Consider the following 14252-nt stretch of genomic DNA (forward strand, 5'->3'; position numbering starts at 1 on the left):
AGCAGGGGCATATGCCCATATATGGGCATTCCCATATATGGGCTTAATATTGATGACATCATGAGATCTCCATCCCTGATGTGATGTCACATGTTCATACCTGGGGTGACCAACCAATCAACTGACTGACAGAAATGCACAATTTCATATTAGTAAATGCGACCTGTGGTCGCAATAATAACCCATAGTTATTAGGTATATTATATACTACACAGTTATATTAGGTATTCCATTCAAATAGATCAGAAACAATATTCACATAATCATTCATTCATTATACATTAAAAAATATAATAATTTATAGATAGATATTAGAAATAATATTAGAAATATTAAGTATTAATGTATAATGACTCAAATATTTATATTAGAAATACCCTTATATATAATATTTTATGTAAATTAAAATACTAAAGTCAGCCCGTGACTGTACCTTGGCAACCAGACGTCACGGTGCCAACCAATCGGGTGCTCCGTATACTCATTCTCGCGCATCGCGAGAGCACCGCGTTAGCTAGTTTCGACTTTATGCTAGCTAGCTGGAGCCGCAAAGAGCTTGCTTGATCAGTGTGTGCGTTTAGTTTTTATTTTTTAAACCGTCTGTTTAATTATCCTTTTATTGACTCACTCTTCGCCACTATAATCGTCGGACGCTGCGTTTTTGCACGGTGAGTTGACAACAACAACACACGGCTAGCGATGTTAGCCTTCTGTCTGTGTTTGTTTTGGAAATCAAACGGACAGTGAATGAATGTAGTTACTAGTAAACATTAAGCCTACTTTAACACACAGCTGATACCGTTAATCATTTTAAATATTATGAGTGCGTTATTGTCATCCTAAAGTAAGATAACGGTGCTGTTTTATTTAGGCTTTATTTCTGTTCCGTCGCTTGAGGGTGTCGTTTCCCCCAAAATGTAAACAGATCCACAAGGCATCAGTATCTTGCAGACAGGTTCTTTTTATCTGTACGAGTGTTGTGATGCATTTGTGACCCAGCAGCAGCAGTGTCAGATTGTCATAATAATAGTGTCAGACTGTGTGTGTGTGTGTGTGTGTGTGTGTGTGTGTGCGCGCGCGCGTGCGTGTGTGTGTGCGTGTGTATAATCTTCATTATAATCATGTAGGTGTAGGCCTATGTATAACGGGTTGCAACAAGGTGGTGGGTCAGTTCAGAGAAATAAGAGTAAATTAGTTTAGCTGAAATTTAATAAACAAAAAGTAATGGCTTTCAATAACAATATGCACAAAAACGTAACAGTCCTCAAAAGGTTTACTGTGAATCAATTACTGTCCTGGCACTGTCCGTAAACCAAACATAAATGTCCAAAATAAATCAAATTGCCAACCAGTCTATGCTGTGTGTGAGTGTGGCAAGTCTCCTCTTACCGCCCTTTAACTCTTCCGCAAAGTCTGTCTTTAAAGGAAATCCAAGAATGCAGGAAAATCCACTGGTATTTATTTATCCAATAAGGGTTAGTCTGTCTGTGCTTACATTCACCCTGGACTCCAACTGACAGAGCCACACTCCCCAGGCCAGGTGCCACAAACATTGTGAGTGCCAGCACCTGGTGCCAATCACTCAATCAGTGTAGTCTGATAGGTGAGTCTTGGGCGGGGTTTCTCCATCACTGCTAAGACTCACATAGCAATAATTTTCACCACTGCCATACCATGAAGTAATAACTCAATGGCTTCTTATAGAAAATTTGAAATCTTCTTAGCATATATATAATTCAAACAATACATGCGACTCTGGGGCGGGCACAGAGGCTACATATGTATGGGTGTTATGGTAAAAATGTTTGTGACCCAGCTCCAGTGGTTCTCTCACAAGCTATGAAGATATGGGTGTTATGGTACATTTTGTGACCCAATCTTTATGATTGTTAACTTTCAGATATATTATTATATGTATGGGTGGTATGACTGAGTTCCTGCTTACTGATGCATGTGTCCCTGGCGATGACATCAGGTAACGACCGTTTTCTACGTCTGGTCTGCTTTGGAGGCAGGATTCCAGAGAAGAAGGGAAGATGTATAACCTCATTGTCAGCTCTATAGCAGTGGCCAGCAAACAGTGTTCTTCTGGATAGTGAAGAAACACAGGGAAGGTTGCCGTATATTTATTAGATTAGTCGATGTCATCATAGCCCTACCGTGGCTGTCATAATACGTACATCTGATTGACTTTATTAACAGTTTACAGACAATAAGCAGTGCACATGATCATGAAAGTACAGTTCAAATACGTTCAAATACCAGGTCTAAGAGGATTTAAAACCCAAGAAAGCCCATCTGCTTGTTTCTATTGGGGACGGTCCGTCCGCTCAATTCATCAGAGATGATATGAGCCATGATTCTAGGCCCGGGCTAGCAGTGTCTCTCTCTCTCAGACTCTCTCACAATCTTCATACCTGTTTTATTCTTCCATAACCTTCCAGGAGCTCAACGATGAGTTATGCTGAAAAGACAGAAGACATCACGAAGGATGAGTGGATGGACAAACTGAACAATGTGCACATCCAGAGAGCCGACATGAACCGCCTCATCATGAACTACCTGGTCACAGGTAGGTCACATCCAGGGGCATGCACACATGGGTATCAAAGGAGGCTTCAGCCCCTGCCCTTTTACCCGTCTGTAAAACAACTGCCCTCTGCAGGCTACGAATGCAGCATTTACTACATGGTGAAAGAAATGCAAAGGCCCTCCTTTCCATGCCATGCCGAAAGCATTCAGGAGAATAGTTTTTTTTTTCTCGAAGTCTCCTGAACTTCAATGCAGCATTTTGCATTGAACTAATTTGTTTAGAAATGCATGTCGTTACACCGCATCTCCAGTAGCTAAAGAGTGCAGGGTTGCGTCCCCGAAAATAGCTGATCTACAAGCTCTCAAGCTTGTAGATCAGCTATTTGCTATTTTGGGCCAAAAGTGCCCCTGCCTCTCTAACCACCGGTCACATCCTTCTCATTATGAACCAAATATATACTATAAAGGATTATCTTTTGTACGTCGTAAAGAAACAGGAAAAACGTTTGCTGAAAAGACGTTTGCTGAAAATTCAATGTATTCCAAATGATTTACTGTATAATATAAATATACAAATTTAAGTTCCAAGATGGATATTATCCCCCCCCCCCCCACCAAGCATATCTCTTTCACATCAAGTACATAACTTAAATTGTGTAGCATCAATTTTCCCTTCACTTAGTCAAAGTTTGAACATCCCTGATTGAAGAAAAAAAAGAAATTCATGTCTCAAGCTGTGCTGAGACATAAAATTAAAGATTAAAACCCAACACCCATGACAGTTATAAGTAGTATTCGCCTCTGCTACTCATTATGAACTATCTGGTAACAGTCAGGTAGGCTATATCACATATCCTACCCATTATGAATGAACAGGGCTTTCTTTATTGACAAAATGCATACAAACATCATTATGTACATATCTGTAAAAATGATAAATTACAGTAATGCTGGAGATCTTATTTCCAGCATGGTCCTTCCTTGGTGTTTTTTTTCTTCTTTTTGATGGGTTAGTATATTTTTTAAATATATGTTTATTGGTAGCAGGTTTCAACAATTTAAGTAACACACCATTTCTTTGTGTGACGTCCTGCCCCTTGGAAATAGAATCCCGCATGGCAAAGCACACGCATCCAAAAATAATCCAACACTACGTACACTGAATTAAGAGACGAGAAGTCTGCACACTATTAAAGCTCCCACTAAATACTTTTTAATGAGGAGTACAACATTGAAACGTTGTCCTTTAAATAAAATAAAATAAATCCCTGGAACCTTGCTAGTCGCCTTTTGTGCGTCTGTATCCACACGACAAGTTATGTGACAAAACACAGCCTTTACATCTTGTGAACTTTTTCAGTCGATCATTCCCCACCATCTGTTCACCTTCTGCTAACCTTAGTTTCGATGCAACATTTATGTAGCATTTTCGAGAAAGCACTCGGAAGTAATTAAAGAGTTCTACTCATCCTTTTTTTGTTGGAAGAGGGTTTCAAGGAGGCCGCCGAGAAGTTCCGGATGGAGTCTGGCATCGAGCCCAGCGTGGACCTGGACTCCCTGGACGAGAGGATAAAGATCCGAGAGATGATCCTGAAGGGTCAGATCCAGGAGGCCATCGCCCTCATCAACAGCCTGCACCCCGAGCTGCTGGACACCAACCGCTACCTCTACTTCCATCTGCAGGTCAGTTACTACTAGGGATGGATGCATTGTTTTTTTGGGCAGAAAATTTTGATTTTAGTTTTAGTCATAGTCTTTTGAATAGTTTTCCTTTTAGTTTTAGTCACATTTTAGTCACCAGGAATGTCTTAGTGTTAGTCTAGTTTTAGTCGACTAAATCTACGGCTGATTTAGTCGACTAAAATGTGTTTTTGTTGACTTGTTGACGCTGTCGTAATGGCAGATTTTACAAATAGCCGATCTACAAGCTCACAACGCGTTGCAGCATGCATTTTCAGCATGCAACCAAGTGTAAAATGACTTATACTAGATCTCTTGTCCACTATAGTTCCTTTCTAACATTTTAGTCTAGTTTTTATTTGACGAAATTATCAATATATTTAGTTTTAGTCATCATAGCTTAGTTTTCATTTAGTTTTCATTTAGTTTGTCAGTGAAAAAAGGTAGTCGACGAACATTTTTCGTCTTAGTTTTAGTCGTCGAAATCAACACTGGGATGGAGCTCGATAACCGGAAAAAAAGTCTGATTATAAAAGCTTTGGACTTGCCTGTTATCGTGCATAGCGGCCCGTGACGTCATGTTTAAACAATCAAGACAAGAGGCGATCAAGAAATGAATGTTATCATCCATGCTGGCACAAACATGTCGGTCTAAAAGTGTATTGATACCTGACAACTAGTGTTGCCCGGGTAAACGGTTTCTTTAATATTATTTTATTGGTAAAAAGGTCACTTGCCGTCTGTTAAAAAATGACTGTGTTTGAAGACCCTAGTAATACTGGTTACTCAAGCACATAAACCTAGCTTCCCTGGGACAAACATACTAGTATAGGGGGACTAGTCTAGAGGCCTGAAGGACTCGGTTTAACCAAGTAAGTACATTGTATTTATTTAATTTAGAACTTCTCACAGACATTTTTGGTTCCTGTCAAGAATGGGTTTAGTATCCACACTTTTCCTGGGCTGTGTGTGCTCCAGTTCCTGTTGATTTCATTGGATATCATTGGTCATCTGACCAGTTTCATTGGCTTTCATTGGATCAAATCGACAGGAACTGGAGCACACACAGCCCAGGAAAAGTGTGGATAGCCAAAGTAATATAGTGAGAGTGGCGACACTAGAGTTGACTCCCATTGTAACAATGGAATGCGGAAATGCTCATTCTATCTCAATGGAATAGTTCCAATGTTTGGAACTATAGCTTTGCGGCGAAATCAAAGTGTCGCTACTCTCCTACTCTACACTCTGAGTATAGCCAAAGGCTTAGGGTTAAGAGGCAGAGGGGTTAAGAGGCGGTCTGCGACTCCTGGGGTCCAGTCTTTACTCTTGAACTAGTCTGTGTCTAAAACCTCACATTGGTTGGCTCTCAGCCCAGGTGCATAGGCCCTCATTTATCAATCGAGTGTAAAATCTGCCACAGATTCGAGTGCAGGTTTCGTAGTACACCCACGTCGCCACGGCATTTATAAAGTGATCGCAAACAGCTGATCCTTCCTTAATTTCGTTCTGACGTTAATAAATGTGACGGCTGAAATCTATCTGGCACGCCCTATGAAATCAAGCCTCGCCCTCGTTTTTGCGACTGAACACATGAAATACGACCTGTGGGAACCATGGAAACCATGGAAAAAAGGTTTCTCCCGTGCCTTGCCCGCCTCACGCACCTCTCTCTCTCACACACACACACACACACACACACACGCAGAAGCACACGCAACTGCATGAATTAAATAAAATTGTAGGCCTACCCTGTCTGTTTCCCTCTCACCTCGCTTGCCTTGCTGTCATGTCCACGCATGCACGCATATACATGACACATCGACATCGCATCGCCATGAATGGAATTAGTTTGTAGGCTGGCCTATATTAATTTTACCCATTCGTGCTCAGTGCACGGCGAAGACTGCGCACTGCTGTGATATTAAAGTCCTGTAGGTGACTGCCGACATGATAGCCTAGCTCTCTCATACAGCATGAGAGAGGCTATCATGTCGTCAAGGCAGTCATAATCAACGTTTATGTAGTGATTTCTGATTTGATCATTGATGAACGAATCATAAACATATGGATGAAGGCTTGCCGCTTGCATGTGTGTTGGCGACGCACGCCGCGGTCCCGCGATCCTCCCGAGCCCCGAAAATGATCTCGCTTTTATCTGAACTGTCAAAACTGTCAAAACTGTCTAAGCACTTATAAATGGTGAATGATTAAGCCCCTTACGCCTATAGCCTGCTAGTACTTACTACAAATAGGCAAGCTGTATGCTTGTCACATGTCACGTGGAAATAAAGGCGTGCAGTCCATTCATGCCTTTAAAAATAAATAAATATCATAATCGCATATGCCGCATCACCGCGTCCGCATGCGCTCCAAAATCATCTCACAAGTGCGCTCGCATAACAAGGCCAGTAAAGCAGTGTTTGATTAAGCACAAACTAATACATTGTGAACATGTTATATTGTTTTTAATTGCGCGATTTTAATTACTTGTAAAGTTGGAAATCTCTCTTTTGTTTTTTACATACACATACCGTTTTATATTAACATTTTAGGAGTGAAAACATATGTTTAGATGCCTGTGACAGTGTCAGCAGTTCAGACAAGACTGCTCCGCTTGTGTACGACAGAAAAACAGCCAAGGAAAAAGCGTAAGCAAGCTGCCGACCAGACATGGGATTTGAACGTTGTCACGTTCAATTTCAAGCTTTGGCGGAAATGGTAAATGTCAAAAATGTCGGCAATTTCGGCGTGCACCCATATTTTGGCGTACGCACGGTTGATAAATGAGGGCCTTAGTGTTGGTGCTACAGGTCAGGGGTTCTCAGCCTTTTTCACACCAAGGCCCATAATGTATTCAGCATTTGAGCCACAGACCACCGTTTGAGGACTCTTTTGAGACGGGCTGGCATAGCCCGAGTGTTTCCGGTGAGCCAACATGCAACAATATCGGCACAGTTCAGTTTGACCAGAATGGATCAGAGCCTTCATTAGTATGACGGCTAACACCTGTGAAAGAAGTAAGGGAGGGGCCCAATTCCGCTGTGCATAGAGCCTATTGTAGGCTGTATGACGTTGGCACACACCACTGGCATTTTAATTGTGTTTTTGTTCCCCCATTCTCTCCATTCATTTAATGGCAAGACAGGTTTCAGAATCACAATTTTAGAACATAGAACTGAACACAAATAAAACGGATTCCATCAGTAACACATAACTTTGCAATGGGTTCAGTGATTAAGAACTGTGGGGGGGATTATCGAAAAACATGTCAACCCACTGTGGTAAAAACAACCCCTGTGTTCTCACAATGGAATAGAAGTTAATTAAATGCACAGTGCACTCTGCTGCTTTGCCAGTCCTATGCTGTATGATTGCTTAGCCTATTATTGCCTCTGCAGTTCCACTTGATCTTTTAAGATTAATTGCACTGCGCGCGCGCATGGCAAACGGCAGTGGCTTTACAAGCCTTTCTTCCCAGTGAGCCACTCCCTGAGCCCTGGCTGTAAATAGGAATGTCAACTCTCATTGTCAACTCGCCTGGTTTAACTGGAAATCAAATGATAGCGATGCAGATGCACATCGTTATTATCGGAACCATTGTTTGCCTAGACTGCTGAAAAGATGGTCAGTGGACAATGTTTTTCTTAGGCAAAAAGGCATTTGAAACAGTTATTTTTCCACTTCTAAAATAATGTTAAAAGGTTTGTTTCATAGCCCTTATAGCACTGACAATGAGCACAGAGAACTTTTGTTATAAGCATCTAAAAAAAAAATATATATTTTCTTAAGTCTCAGACACTGTTAAGGGCCTTGCAAACGGGGAGCGATAAAACGCGCCTATAGTTCATTGTCAATGAGACCTGCATTTTTGCTCGGAGAAGGCGTGGTGTGACAACGCAAGCGTATTTACGTGAGCGCGGTCCCGTGAAGTTGTTGTGCGCATGCTCGTTACGTGCACACGCCCGCGACTCACCAGACCTGGATTCTGTTTAGCTTTATTTCTTACGCTTGCGTTGTTGCGCCCCTTTTAACAGAATCGGTGCCGGGATGCCTTCAAAATAGGAGCTCTGGGGTGCCGGAAAGACATGGCCGCTTTTACTCTGAAGCGTACACTCTGAGTTACATTAGGCCAGTCAATCTAAGCTAAAAAGGGGAGTGACCCAAAACAAATAGCAATCGTAATCGTTCCTTGGGCTAAAAGCGGCCATAGCCACTTGTTACAGTATGTGTGAAGACGGATATGGCCGTTTTCTATTGAATATAACCTACAGTTCACTTTACAGTCATGTTATTTGGATCATTAAAAAAAACCTTGAATGATTAATATTGCAATTTATTTTGGGTCATATCTTGACTAGCCTACACGAACACTGAGGTTTATATACACATGAGGGTCCGTGGCACTGTAGGTCCTTGAAATGATTCACTTTGACTACCAAACAGCACATCTAGAAATGGCTCAGACCGCCAAGGTTTTAGCCCTATGCGGCTCCTTTAACAGTCCATTGCTGTTCATTTTTATTAAATGTTTTTGCCACCGCAGCAGCAACACTTGATCGAGCTAATCAGGCTAAGGGAGACTGAGTCAGCGCTGGAGTTTGCCCAGACACAGCTGGCCGAGCAGGGAGAGGAGAGCCGAGAGTGTTTGACAGAGATGGAGAGGACGCTGGCGCTGCTGGCCTTCGACAACCCCGAGGACTCGCCCTTCGGAGACCTGCTCAACATGATGCAGAGGCAGAAGGTACGGTGGGTTGGTGATCACCCTGTCTGTCTGCATGCTCAACATGATGCAGATGGTATGGTGGGTTGGTGATTCACCCTGTCTGTCTGCTCCACATGATGCAGATGGTACGGTGGGTTGGTGATGCACCAGGGGGGCAGTCAGACAGATTTTTTGTGAAGCCACTAAGGAAATGAAAGTTCATATAATGGCCTGTTGTGGCGCTATCATTGGGCTCAAAAAAACCCATAGCCCCATAGAAGTCCATGTATTTGGGCCCAACTTCACCTAGACTGTATTACCTTAATAAACATGGTCATGAATACTTTTCGCTTCCAGTCACTAGTTTAAAGTCTCATTTCTAATGTCATAATATTCTTTTTGGAAAAGTATGGTCCCATGTATAAAAGAAATGACCATAAAGTCGCGCATGTTCTGAGGGGCGTGGCTACCGTTACAGTCTATGAAGGGGATCCCCCACCCACTCGAGTCAAAATAAAAACCAACGAAGAAGAAGGGGGGAAGTCCCGCCTCGTTGTCTGGGCCAGCCAATGGGCCAGCTGGGCCTGGGCCCGGATCTTGAAAGATGGCTGCCTCCACACATAGAGACAGGCTTCATTTTACGTTCATGTTAGACCTGCGGAACGCTTTGTCCATATTTTTTACAGTCTATGTGATGCACCCTGTCTGTCTGTCTGCTCCACATGATGCAGATAGTACGATGGGTTGGTGATCACCCTGTCTGTCTGCTCCAAATGATGCAGATGGTACAGTGGGTTGGTGATCACCCTGTCTGTCTGCTCCACATGATGCAGAAGGTACGGTGGTTTGGTGATCACCCTGAAGACCTGGTAGTGGACAGACAGACCTCTTTTATGTATTTAATACTATTTATAAAACCCACAGACACACTTACGGTATCCACTTTCATCCTGCTTATTTTTGGCACGAAAATAATAAAAAATGTGATGTCACCGATTGTGACATTGCAAGGTGTTGCAAGAGCTTGTCATCAAATAACAATTCCCGAAAAGAACATGGGGAAAAGAGTATAATGCAGTATTAATATTAATGTAAAAAGGTATACATTTCTGTTGTTCAGGTGTGGAGTGAAGTTAACCAGGCCGTGTTATATTGGGTACAGGCTTTAGTTCCGACACTATTATTGGTCCGACAGTTATTAGACCGACAACCTATACCTCAAACCCTAACCTAACCATAACTGCAAGCACGGGAGCAGCGCATGTTTGAGCGCTAGTTCGACCGTTGTTCCCGCATGTCGGGACAAAGGGCCGATTCATACTCCTGTTTCGGCGCTGTAGTGCCGAAATGATTTCGGCTCGTCAGAAAATTTCAGTAGCACCGAAGAGCCGACTTTAGGACGGTACCCGCCCCCCCGAACCTCAAATGACGTCAAATTGTAGGCTCTACAGCGCCGAACCGACTTTTATTCGGCTCTAAAATAGGAGTATGAATCGACCCTAATGCTCCGTCGGAATTACCATCGGATCCCGTTATATTTGTGTGGTTTAGACTAGAGTATTAATGTTAAACCTTATATATATTTGTGTGGTTCAGGACAGGTGTGGACTGTGGAGTATTAAATAATAATGTTAAAACGTATATATTTCTGTTGTTCAGGTGTGGAGTGAAGTGAACCAGGCCGTGTTGGACTATGAGAACCGTGAGTCGACACCCAAGCTGGCAAAGCTGCTGAAGCTGCTGCTCTGGGCCCAAAACGAGCTGGACCAGAAGAAGGTGAAGTACCCCAAAATGACTGACCTTAGTAAAGGAACCATCGAGGACCCCAAGTGAGAATAACACCCCCGTCCCCTTTATTTATGATCAGTCAGTGACTGTGTGAGAACCAGGTAACATGATGTATATGTATGAATTAAGGATACTTTTTACTATTGTTCTTTTCTTTATCTATTTTCTTTAATGACAGCTAAGACTTTTTGAGTTAAAGTATTTGTTGTCCTTTTTAACCACGTGAATCAAGGAGAACCAGGGCATAGCGATATCGATCACATTAAAATACCATATGATATCATGGGTATATTAATTTGTTTTTGTAATAAACGGCATCGGATTGGAACTACGGCACTACTCCTACTGCCCTCTCCCGTGTTCAAACACACACACAAGCTTGCTATTGTTTTTATCAAAACCATACGCGCACTTATTATGTAAATAAAAGTATCTGTATCCTAGCCCTGATATTTCTATGGTATTGGATTGAAAAGAAAGTGTGTGCCATCATCGCCCATCTCTAACATGAACCCCAGAGGGGTGTCCTCCCATTCTGGCGGTGAACATTAGCACAACAAAGCATCGCGATCGTCTATTTTCGGGCAAAGACATTTGATGTAGAGGGAGAAACAAAATGGAAGATCTAGTGTAGACCCATGGGGGGCTCCGGTCAACTAAGTATTAAGGTTCGTTTCTGTGGTTAAACAGACAGCGTTCATCGGTTCATTGGTCCATAGAAGAACATTGATGTGTTGCTCTTTGTGTTTACCATGTATGATCATTTTGTTCTAATGCCAAGAAAGACATTCATGTTTCTGTCTTAATCACAATGGAAGCTACTGAGTCTACATCAGTGGTTCTCAAACTGTGGGTCGGGACCACCAGTTCAAATTATTATTTTTGGGATCGTGGCCTGAGAAGTTTGAAAACGACTGATCTATACATGAGCATTTATTCACTACGGTGTAATGTTTGGTGGGTTAGGAAGACTGAGGGGGAATCTAAAGGCCTTCACTCACTGTCCCGACTCCTGGTCTGTGTTACTAAATTGCCGTGTGATCCGGTCGGGAGCGGATGATATTGTTACGTCATGTATGTTGTAGTCACTGGTTTGTAGTCATCAGGCCGGAACCATAAAACCACAACTTCCTTTCCCTCAAACCGGAAGAATAATACCTTCCCAATAAAAGTGTAGTTTCGCCGATTTCTAAAATCCTAAATAAATATCAATGTGAGTGTGCTTTCCAGAGACTATTAAGCGTCTGTATACCTGTGTTATCCCACTGGGAATTTATATTCTCATTGCAGGCTACGAGAGAGAGTGAGTCACGCTTTTATTGGGAAGGTTATAATCTTTCTTCCGGTTTGAGGGAAAGGTGGTCAGAATCCCGTTGAAGACACACGCGTCACACAACACTCTTGTGTGTTTGATTTTAAAAACACTTAAAAGACCACTTCACCACTTTTCAACCAATCTTCATATAATAGGTCCTCACTAATAATCTTGAAAAAATTGCGCTTTTTTTCCTACTCTGTCTGTGTCTCATAGGAGGGCTGTGGGCAGTTCAGAAACTGTCTTCCAGTGACTACATCGATGGGGAATACAAGCTAATAAAAACTGCAGGCATTCTAGTCCTGAAAAGTTGCAATGTGAAAATGGAAGCCATCGTTCTCACGATAATGAAAATCTAAACATTTTTGTTTAAAAATAATCTGCCTAATGATGATGTCACTGGAAGACTGTTTCTAAACTGCCCACAGCCCTCCTATGAGACACAGACTGAGTAGAAAAAAATCATGCGATTTTATAATGATTATTAGTGAGGACCTATTTTAGGTTAAAAAGTGGTGAAGTGGTCCTTTAACAGTCAGTGAAGTGAACACACAGTGCGATACGATACAAGTTGGATATAATACATATACGGTATGTCACCTTTCTTGCTCGGTGTCATTTTGGCGTGTCAGTGTTGCGTCATTGGCGACGTGCCAAAATACACAACCCAGCTGTGCAACACCTTTTCATATCAAGGCCAGCTATTTATTCTGCATCACACAGAAAGCATCAAAGGTAGCAGATCTGCTGCTTTTGATGGAGCTACAGTTTTGGACCTGTCCTCCCGATGATATTTGAAAAGGTATGATTGACTCTTTGGTTTTTTGGGGTCCTTTCTGTTGCAAATCTGAAACTTTTGTTTGAAATTAATTAAGTTTGAAATCTGAAACGTTTCTTACACGTCCGGTCATTAAAAACGTGACATTTGTTTTTGATCAAATGGGAAGAATACGCTTTGGATTAAAAAAAAATATTTTTTTTATTTAACGATTAACTGTTTCTGGATTTGCGTTAGAATTGACCACGTGCTTTTGAACTCATTGACATTTGTAATGCTCCTCTGTCTTTTGAAAACTAGCTTATGGTTTTGTGTTGGGAGGTTTTCTATTTAATGTTAAGTGCGGAGGTGCATTAATACAATGTGTGTGGAAGTGTGAACATGAATCATATTTAGTTATCTTATCCCATTCTGGACGGGAACCCCTTTTTGGTGTTTTAAGCATTCTTATACTTCTATAAGCTCGTAGTGCAAATCTTTGAATATATATTCTTTCAGAGCGAACGTTTAACTCAAATATTTGCTTCTGGGGGGGGGGTCCCTGAAACGACATATTTTCAGATGAGGGTTGACGGCCAATTACATATAATTTTTGGGGTCCTATATTGATTACCACTGATATAGAAACATGTTTCAGAAAATTGTCATGATTTAGAAGACATTTTTTTAATTTCGAGGCCTAAATGGGTTAAAGGTCTGAGTACTTCACCCCCCCCCCCACACCGGTCATCACATTATTAGCTTAATAGAGAATATGTATTTTTTGGGGGGGTGAACTAACTAATCCTTTTTAAAACACATTCAGGCCTTTCTTTTTGTTAAATGGTTTTGTGGAAATGACTACTGTCAGAAATAAGCTTTGGAATGGTTGAGTGTGAATATGGGGGATGAAGTAAAGGATTGATAAGAAATGTTTCTTTTTAAAATGTTGCCATAATATGACAGACTTGTACAAAGCAGTTAGCATTTATTGTAATTTGTTTTGCTGCATGTAAAAAAATGTTTATTGTAATTTTTTTATGGGTGAATCAGCCATGCTTGTTTATTTTTGTCTAGGCGTTTAATTTTATTCTTTATTTTTTAATACCTGCTGCTAGCTGTCCATCCTTCATTTACTACTAAGGTTCTATTGTCTATAGATATTCATAATGGATATTGATAGCTAGAAAAGCTCACATCTTTTATTATTCAAAAGTTTATAAGATCAAAAAAAATTGCAATTCAAATAAACATGACTTTTGTGAACCATAATTCCTGACGTTGACGTTTCTATTTTTTTGTTATAACTTTTATTTTCACAGAAGCATTATTTAAATACTGGAGTTGAGAAATAATAAGTGGTGGCATTAACAGCTTCTCTTAATAAAGTACAAGTACAATAACGTACAAGAATAAATACACCCCAAAGAAAAAGACAACAGAAAACAAGCCTTAAATACAGGATCAATAAAAGTTGA

The 14252-nt window shown here is 41.2% G+C and overlaps 1 protein-coding gene across 1 annotated transcript; it reads left to right on the plus strand.

The window, feature by feature from the left end:
• Positions 1 to 534: 534 nt before the first annotated feature.
• On the plus strand, positions 535 to 12586 carry LOC308315735 (glucose-induced degradation protein 8-B homolog). The gene is made up of 5 exons (XM_080763859.1): positions 535 to 668; positions 2445 to 2572; positions 4019 to 4215; positions 8756 to 8953; positions 10574 to 12586. Exons 2-5 carry the CDS (start codon positions 2455 to 2457, stop codon positions 10745 to 10747), a joined length of 687 nt encoding a protein of 228 aa, XP_080619985.1. The 5' UTR covers positions 535 to 668; positions 2445 to 2454; the 3' UTR covers positions 10748 to 12586.
• The last annotated feature ends 1666 nt before the right edge of the window (positions 12587 to 14252 follow it).

Source organism: Protomyctophum bolini (assembly GCF_963924005.1).
Source record: "Protomyctophum bolini genome assembly, chromosome: 5".
NCBI classification, from domain to species: Eukaryota; Metazoa; Chordata; class Actinopteri; order Myctophiformes; family Myctophidae; genus Protomyctophum; species Protomyctophum bolini.

Coding starts and splice junctions, on each gene's coding strand:
- LOC308315735 (XM_080763859.1), top strand. CDS start 2,455: ATGAGTTATGCTGAAAAGACAGAAGACATCACGAAGGATGAGTGGATG. Junction 2,573..4,018: donor CATGAACTACCTGGTCACAG/GTAGGTCACATC, acceptor TTTTGTTGGAAG/AGGGTTTCAAGGAGGCCGCC. Junction 4,216..8,755: donor ACCTCTACTTCCATCTGCAG/GTCAGTTACTAC, acceptor TTGCCACCGCAG/CAGCAACACTTGATCGAGCT.